This window comes from Orbicella faveolata, unplaced genomic scaffold (assembly GCF_042242905.1).
Source record: "Orbicella faveolata isolate gen_17 unplaced genomic scaffold, um_ofav_v1 contig_48, whole genome shotgun sequence".
NCBI classification, from domain to species: domain Eukaryota; kingdom Metazoa; phylum Cnidaria; class Anthozoa; order Scleractinia; family Merulinidae; genus Orbicella; species Orbicella faveolata.
Genome location: NW_028301578.1, coordinates 11,563,255 through 11,572,500, shown reverse-complemented (window position 1 = coordinate 11,572,500; position 9,246 = coordinate 11,563,255). Strand labels below are relative to the sequence as shown.

Here is a 9,246-nt window from a genome sequence, read left to right as displayed (position 1 = left end):
AGAGATGCATGGATCAATCGATACACGATCGTAAGATATGTCGATGTGATCAAATCCATGAAGGTCTTTCTTATATCAAGGACCCCATGTGAAGGCCCTTGTATAAGGAAGGGTCTCTTTTATATAGAACCTATATAAAGGCATTTGAATATTCTGAAAGTCCTTATATAAAGACCTTAGTACACACCTCGAATAAATGCCCTTATACAAAAGTACTTACACAAAGCTCCTTGTATAAGGATAACTGTACCAAGGACCTTGTTTGATGGTCCTTGTATACATTCATTAATAGAGGTCCTAGTATCAAGACCCTTACATACAGATCCTTATACTAAAACATAATTCTATAAAAATCTTTGTGTAAAATGCTTTCTGTTGAGGTCCTTGGGTAAATCCATAGTATTAATGTTGATGTTGAATATTTTAAGGTATTTGCGGTGCCGTTGAGGCCCAAGGAGCATCTATTTGAAGAAGGACACCTTTTCGACCGACGGGGGCGCTTGAATCCAAGATCAATCACCGGGAGCCCTCACTTCCGTTTAGAATATGAATAAAAGATTAACCTACCTTTATCGCGCGTGTTTTGTGTTTTGTGGCGGCCATTTTGAATTTCTAATACACGCGCGGTCTGCTAGTACCAGGTCTGGACCCGAAATTACAGAAATCGCTCGGTGAGCGATCGGATCCTCCGAGAATTTTCACCCGTCCCAGACCTTTATAATTTCGGTTCCAGGCTTCGCACTAGCAGACCGCGTATTAAAAATTCGAAATGGCCGTCACAAAACACAAAACACGCGCGATAAAGGTAGGTTACTCTTTTATTCATATTCTAAACGGATGTGAGGGCTCCCTGTGATCAATTGAGTACAACACGCTTTGAGCCATATGTGTCAAAATGCAAATTCTCCTTACTATTCTAAGCATACGTGTTATGCACTAATTAATTGGAATAATTTTTCCTTTTCCCATGACCTGTATTCTGAAAAACATCATTTCATACGATGGTGATCAATTCGACAACAAGATCTTCGATGTACATAATACAATAGTAATACAGTAATTTAGGTTTTGTGTAAGTAGTTCAATAAGTGTTATAGAAATCGGTTGTTTTCAATGTGAGACTAGAGGCTAAATACACGGTTGGGTTTTGGAGTTAGCTCCAGGCTTTTCATGTTTATGCCTTTCCATGTTGGTACAATGCAATGAGAAATACAGTTTTGATGACTCTTAGGTTGGGACTTAGGGAGGAAGAGGCGAGGGAGTGGTTAAGGAATCATGTGAGGATAGAACGTAGGTAGTAGACTTCTACTGGCAAAGGTAAATGGTAATCCTGTGAAGATAACTAGCCTGTGATCATGGTAAGTGGTAATCCTGTGATCATGGTAAGTGGTAAACCTGTGATCAAGATAAGCGGTAATCCTGTGATCAAGGTAAGTGGTTACCCTGTGATCAGCAATTCATTAGTCATGCAGCGCATACTTTTAAAAAACAGCAGGCTGATAATCTGATAAAAAGCAAACCTATTGCAGTCTTGAGTTAGTTTTCAACGAAGGAGGCAGTTTAGTGAGTAATATAATCTATATAACCGAAAAAACTACAAGGGGATGCTTTGAGAAGCTTTTTTATTTTACACTAGCTTTTCAAATAACAATAGCTGTTTACAATCATGCACATGCTAACAACGTATTCTTCTGTTTACTTTGTGTTTACTTCCAGTTCTTCTGCATGATGCTACTCAGGCTCGTTTTCAGGTTTTTCAGCAGGGCCTGCGCTCTTGAGGTCCCTCCTCCGGGAGACCCTCCAGCACTCGCTCCTATGTCCCCGATGACGTGAGGGAAACATCAACACACACCCTCTCCTGGTTATCGCTTTCAGACCAGTTCTTCAAGTCTTCGCCGAACCAGACCCTGAGCTCCATATAGGGGTGCAGATAAAGCGGGTAGTCAAAGTTGGAGAAGACCAGCTCGTCAGAATGCTTATCGTCCACTACGGGCATGGTGTACCACAATCCTGACCCGTGCTTTATAAACTGCTGCAGGGGAAATATCACGTTGTCGTGTCTGTGGGTAATGATGACGTTCAAAGGGTATGCCTTAAAGGAGCTGTAACCATGGCAACCCCAGCGACTGTTGTAGACGACGTCAGAGACGCACCTTACCTCGCCGTTTCGGTAAACAAGCTTGAGGGCACCGACTAGCATGCCTTGCGCACCTCGGTATATCACGTAACCTGGACGGTTGTTTCTGGCCTCGAAGCATACGGGATGGTGACCATAGTTGATTCGATACCAAGCAGCTTCGCCGTTAGAAAAATTCAAACAACAATCAGAACTTATTAAATAAGCTATGCCACAGTATCGTAAAGAATTTTTCTGATGTACAGAATTACTTTCAAAGTGAAGAGTAGATCAGAAATTTTAAATGTAGAAATAACATTAACTCGGAAAAATATCCGAGTTCCAGATGGGATTTGAACCCACGACCCTTCGTGATCTAAACGGACGCTCTAACCACTGAGCTACTGGAGCCTCTATGATGAGCAAGGATGAAATGTGGGTCTTTGACTGGAACCGCATCGCGCGGTCACACAGCCAAATGATGACTTGGCACTCATGAACTCACTAACTGCATGGCGCAGTCAGAGTGACGAATCTCAAAGATGCAACCAAACACCCTCCAAAGTGAGTATTATAGGGAACTTTAAATGTAGAAACAACATCAACTCGGAAAAAAAAACCAGACTGAAAAAAAAAACCGCGATGCGGTTCTACTCAAAGACTCGCATTTCACCCTTGCTTACCATAGAGTCTCCAGCAGCTCAACGGTTAGAGCGTCCAGCTGGATTACGAAGGGTCGTTGGTTCAAAGCCCATTTGGAACTCGAATTTTTTTCCCAAATTGAAAAGAGAGTCTTTAGGTAGCGATGGAATCTCAGTTATTTGATGTTCGGCTATTCTCAGCTATCACTTAAAATTTCAGCCCACTTCTCAGCTATGAGCTATTTGAGTCATTTTTTTCAGCTCAGAGTTAAAATCTTGCACCTTTTCAACTAGCAGTTGAAGTCTTTTCAGTTTCTTTAGATAGAAGACTCACAAAGAAGTAATATTAAACCGTCAATAAACTAGGGCTGTTACTGCTTAAGAAGATTAACTAAAAAGGGATTCCTTATATGGAAAGGAAAATGCACGTTTTGTGTTCCTGTGCAGCAGAAAACGCAAAGAAATGATTGCTTTATTAATAAAAAAAAAACCCCTTCAACCAAGGAAATGAGACTTATTACCTAATATAGGAAAGCGTTCCAACTGCAAACATATGATCTCTTGACAATAAATTTTGGATTGTATTTTTTACGTTGATCTACGTACAGAAAAGTAGAAGAGATTTTAAATTTTACGCAACCATCCGTTTTCTTGATGCAAGCCTTACTCACTTATGAGAGGTTTTCAAGATATACAGTTATTGAAGTGAATGAAGAAAAAAATTGATATCTTGCAATTGTGATTGCTTACGAAACGTGGAAGAAAAGGCAAGGTCCACTGTAATTATAGAATGACGAATTTATGAACACGTTTAAAAACGCGCCTTGAAATATCTGGTACAACAAGAATGCAAAAAGAGCATGCAGGTTTTATCAAAGACGGGTGGTGGGTGGTGGGTCGTAGGTAGTTGGTACAACTTGTGGGTGATTTAAGAATTTGATTCTGTTGTTAGTTACTGTTTAGTTATTAGCGTAGCTCTGAACACAGTTTAACGTAGCGTGGTGCAGGCCCGCGGTGTTCCTCCTATTGGTAAGTGTTTCTACAAAGAAGTGTCGCACACCCCCGTTAAAGTTACCTTTCATTTATATAAAAGACGCGATATGTTTTCACGCGATTGTTTCCCACCTACTGGATTTTGGTGTGTAACCCTTATCACTTTTGCAAATATAAGCGTTCATTGTTAGTTCCGAAATATGTTCTCTAGGCACTTGCACACTGATGAATTGTGTGGGTGGGGTCGGTGGGGGAGGCGAAAGAAGTTGTCAAACTGGGATTGAGAGGAGAGCAGAAATTGTGCTGTGGTGCTCTCTCAACATTTTGAACCTTACTCTTAAAAACAAAACAGTTGTTATCGCCTCTGGAAATAGGGTTAATACCAGTTTGATGCTCTCTGTTTGAGCCTGATATGGCCATTTCCAAGTGGTTATATTTCTTCATACAGTGTCTATCAACCAATTAAACCTAAGCCATTTTCAAACCTTGCAAAAAGTTGCGTCTTATCATGCTTATCAAAATTTGCAGATAAGATAAAAAATTTATCCTGCCTTTTTTGTTTAATTATAAGCCCTAAAGCTGTAATTAACGGTGTTTTAGCAGGTCATACTGTTGCTATGGTAACCTACCGTGTCACAAAAATGGTAACAACGTGTTCACCAATGATCGGGCACCTTTTGATACCATGATTGTAGCAAGTGATAGAGTGGTTGTAACGACCCATCAAACTCTAAGTGCTGGAAACTGTTTTGAGCCACCTTAAGTGGTATCTTATAGGGTTCTAATGAAGCTTGAGTAGTTCCTACATTAGTCCCCTTTAGAAGTTAAATTCAAATTTTCCCGCGAGGATCCCTGGCTTTTTCATATGGGAGCTTCTCCGGGTTCCAAATGTCTAACAAGAAGTGATAATGAAGGAGTGAAGGAGTGATGAGATGCAATCACTTCACCACTGCAACTTGGAAAAAAATATTTTCTAAGTTAAAAAGGAAAACGCTAGCAAAGATACAAAAAATGTAAACAATTTTAAATAAGTCGCTCCCATCATGACAATACAAACTGGAAAAAGAATTCGCGGTCATCTTTACTGAGAAACACGGAATCACACTCCTTACAACTACCACTAAAGGACAAACTCTCGATAATTTTCTTCATAATAGTGTTTCGTGCTTTCTCAAAGAAAGTTCTTTCACAAGGCCGTAGTGTGTTCATGTAACTCGGTTCTTGACGGCAATCAAGACATCATTTTAGAGATTCCAGTTATATATTGGTCACGCTTTGCTTCGCACGAACAACAAATTGTCAATCAAGCGGTGCATAGTTTGTCTGAGTCGAGCGGTGGGTGGTGTTTTTAGCACAAGCGTTGTGTCTTATTCAAGATATGGCTGAACTGTTAGCATAAGGAGACAAATGAAAACATTGATTGTATTGTGCTTCTCGCTTTGCCTTGTGGGAGGTGGTGAAGGTATGTCATACTTTATGCGTTGCTTTTGACGCATCCAATTTTGCATGGTTGAAGTGCTGTGTTATATAATCTCGACATGTTCTAAAGATTAAATCACTTTCCTTTTAAACTAAGTGAAGAAAGTTCAGACACAGCTTTCGAGGAATGGGTCTGATTTCTATTTACCCGTCCTTATTTCGTAATTTCCAATGTTCTAAACGATGACAAACATGGACTACCGCTAATATTATGATAAGCAAAATTTAGTGAACCTCTCAGTAGACTGTTCAACGTGTCTCTAGAGAAACATCTGTTTTGGTATCTCAACTCTTTGCATGCTTTTATATGGTGTGATTTCTTGCAAAACTGAGCTAGTTGCCACAACTTTCTGCCAATCTGCTTCAAAACTTGGGTTAAATTGCAATTCATTCCAATGATACCCGGATGAGGCTCTGTGTCGTCATCAAAAATTCTGAGATTCATTTTCATATTGTTCGTGATACTCTTGCTTTCTCATAACCAGTTTCTGATTTCCAAAGTTTAATCATTTTTCTTCAATGTTTTCTTCATAGTAAGCTTGTAAGTTCACCTTACGTAGGTGTTACGTTTCCGCAACGATGGCGAAAATATGGCCTTAGACTCGGTAGAAAGAAGACAAAGAAAACACAATTTAATCACATTGCAAGTAAAGTTATATGAAAGTTCCTGAATTTTAAACTGCGTAGAATGATATAATGACATGAATGATAATGTAAACAACTCAGGAAGTAGTGACAACTGCTTTAGTCGTCTACATAAGTGCCATGATTATTCATACGTTGCTGTTCCTGGGCCAGCATAACACACGACATCTGGGTGGATACGCACGCAATGTATCAACGTAAAATACCTTCGCCACCCCGTTGCACCATAACACATCTTGCAACATATTCCAACGTTGGTAAGCATTTGAAAGAGGTAAGTAACAACTACACTATTTTGCCTGCGAGTGTCTGGGCCTTAGCGGCCATTATGAAGTCCACAATTGCAATTTAATAAACGCTGGTAACAATATCTAAGATAAAAAACAAGAACATTATACTGGCATCTCTTCAATAAAGTTACCATTAAGGGCCGAACGTAACGACTCTCGGTTTAGGTTTTGACTTTTAGCGCTTCCATGTCCTTCGTAGCTTCCATGCTTTCGCGGGCAAATAAGTAATATTTTGTATTTTAAGTCTTGTCGAGGTATTGAACAGGCACGAGAAACAAATGAAGGAAGAAAAAGGCGTTTCCTTTTTAGAGAATGCCGGACTCTGAAAAAATAATCGAGCGGTCTCAGTAAGCAGTCGAGCGAGACCAAGCCAAACACAAAATTGGCGGTCTTGAAATTACTATAAGGTATAAGAAACTATTGCTTTGTCTCGAACTTAGCAAACCTAATAAACAAAATGTTTAAGAGATCAATTTATTTAAAAAAATCAGTTTTTCTCAGTCTCAAAATAATTGTCCACAAAGATTGATGTCAGGAATGCAACATCAAAGCATCACTTCTTAAAATCATTTAAAATAAACACATAAGCTTAACACTGCTTTCCAAACGCGAATGTTCCAATCCGTTTCAGGGCACAGCAGCGAGCAAAACATAGCTCACTACAGCTCACGGCCAACTGTATCGCAGCTATAAGGTGTCTCTGACACCATATCAAACTGGTTTGAGAAGCACCAACTCTGAGAGGACACAAATTCCTTTCATTCAAAACCCGAATCGAATGACGTTCACTGTTGACCGCGATCGCAGGTTTTCCGAGCGTATTTTTCAATTCCTGCAATATTCAAGTCAACGTTCAACTTTTCGGCTCACAGGGCTGCTCTGATGACCAAAACTGACTTAACTTTTCCAGCATTTTCTTTAAAATTTGTAGATTTCGCAGTTCAATTCTGCTTTCGCTGTAAGTTTTCACTCGACGAGAAGCAAGTTTGACAGTGGCGTGCTTTTCTTACGCCAATCACAATTCTTTGTTACGCGTAGCAACCAATGGGGATGCGCCTTTATTTTGTACAGACAATAGATTACGTCAAGTTGCTATTTTCGTGTTTGCTAAAGTGACCAAAGGCCGGCTTTCGAGTTATGTGAAAGATTTAGGAATAAAAAAGCGTTTTTCTGTAGTAGTTTGTTTCTTTATTATATAAAACAATTCGATTCTATGTTGCCGTGCCTATGTTCGGTAATAGATCACAGAAGACGTCAAAATGTGGTATGAACACCAACCGGCTTTCGCCTCGGGCGTTACTTTTTTGTTCTATTGCCACATTTTGACGTCATCTACGATCTATTACTAAACAGACGCACGGCAACATGGAATCTTTTTGTTAAATAGAAGATATCGTTCCGACTTTTAAACAATCATCTTCGTTACAAGCGATTGGCGAACTTGTGACTTCTACAAATCATCATGACCATTCTCTTAATATTCAATTAGCAAAATTCATTTCATCTTGCTTTAATGTACGCAATATTCTTCTTTCAAATCAAACCGATGTAACTTGATTGCATTATCATAACCTTCTTATGATGTTCACGATAATCATTACTGTTTTAGTTTTAGTCTATAAAAGCTTTTGCAACACTGTATGTATATATGATCACGCAAATAAATCCAGTTCAAGTTGTTATTGTTGTGGTTTTTGTAGGTTAGAGCACCGCTACCCCAAGTGTGGCATCGTTCAGTCCAATAAAATTCGTGGAATCGTCCGCTGCATCACGAAATGTGGGATCGCCTAGCGGCGAAATAAGTAAGGAGACGTCCAGCACAGAAAACACTCTGGAATCGTTCAGTGCAACTATTAATGTGGTATTACCCAGCGGCACAACAGATTTGCCATTGTCTCACGTAACAGTGCAGACATTAAAAGTGTGATCCTCCACCGCAGCATCATTTACGACTGCTGCATTGCATTCAGTGTCACATTCAGTAAAGCCATCGCAAGTCACTACAGCACCCATCTCAACCACTGAGACCGGCGTGGAACCAACGATAGCATCAACAGTAAAACCAACAATAACGTCTTCTGTAAATGGTAAGTAATACCTATGGGTGAATGGTTACAACTGCGCTGAGTTCAGTTGCCTTATATTGTCTTCTAGATTCCACCGGAAAAAAGAGAGGTTTTGATTCGCCGATTCGACAAATGGATATTTTTATTCGCGATTCCACTAACCTAACTAACCATGTTTGCCTCTACCGGTCGCTAGGAAAACTTTATGACTGATGTTATTGATAAACACGCCAACTGATAGCCAGTGTGTTATGTATGGTAGCCTAGGTAGCCTCGGTACTAGGGTGCACGTTAGCCTCGTTATGATGTATCTATAAGGAAGAATGACTTTCAAAATAAACGGTTATTTTGTTCTTGTGGTACGTTACTATCTACTTGTTGAAACACAAAGAACATTACTTCCGGTGCGCGGTACTCCCGAAATCCTTCGGGATGTCATCTTGGAAATGACTCGGTTTCTAGCTGACAGGTAAGATCTGAGATCTGCAAAAATTTACTGAAAGCTGAGAAATCACCGAAACTTTAACTGATAACTGATTTTCTAGCATCCCATCCAGACACTCGGAAAATGATTGCAGTAAAAACCCGCGTGTAAGGACCTATGTTTTTTGAACCTTAGCAAAATAGGTTGTTTTATTTTGGGGAAATTATTAGCAATATAGGCTAATTAAGTTCTTTATTTGTGTCTTACTTTCTATGAACGAGATATAGTTTTTAATTACCAGGAAAATAGTAAACTTAGATTTGATCCTTAAATGTATAGAATTTATTTACAAGGGTAGTACAATAAGCATAACACAAGTGATTAAAAAATGTAGATGTAGTGTTCTCTCTATAACAAGAGTTCATAATTTAACTGTAACCCACATATAAGAACCTGCTTGATCTTACTTGGCTAATCAGGTTCTTGTATTTTTGGGTATTAAAATCATAGTGGAAAATTTCTGGCCGCAGGTTCTTAAAGCATTTGGTTCTTTACACGCGGGCTAGTACTGTATCATTTCTAACTGAAAACA

At 39.4% G+C, this 9,246-nt stretch overlaps 2 protein-coding genes and 1 pseudogene across 2 annotated transcripts in view; 2 read left to right on the top strand and 1 right to left on the bottom strand.

The window, feature by feature from the left end:
- LOC110042911 (uncharacterized) overlaps positions 1-796 on the top strand; it is a 37,915-nt gene extending 37,119 nt beyond the window's left edge. The window contains exon 9 of the mRNA XM_089280664.1: positions 1-796. This exon is cut by the window's left edge and continues 1,406 nt beyond it. The gene's annotated coding sequence lies outside the window, so the exon portion shown is untranslated.
- Positions 797-1,626: 830 nt separating this feature from the next.
- On the bottom strand, positions 1,627-2,575 carry LOC149096547 (uncharacterized; annotated as a pseudogene).
- A 2,458-nt stretch (positions 2,576-5,033) lies between these two features.
- LOC149096543 (uncharacterized) overlaps positions 5,034-9,246 on the top strand; it is a 58,505-nt gene continuing 54,292 nt past the window's right edge. The window contains exon 1 of the mRNA XM_089280721.1: positions 5,034-5,212. Within this exon, the coding sequence (XP_089136847.1) occupies positions 5,158-5,212 (55 nt within the window). The 5' untranslated portion in view covers positions 5,034-5,157. The remainder of the gene's footprint in view (positions 5,213-9,246) is intronic.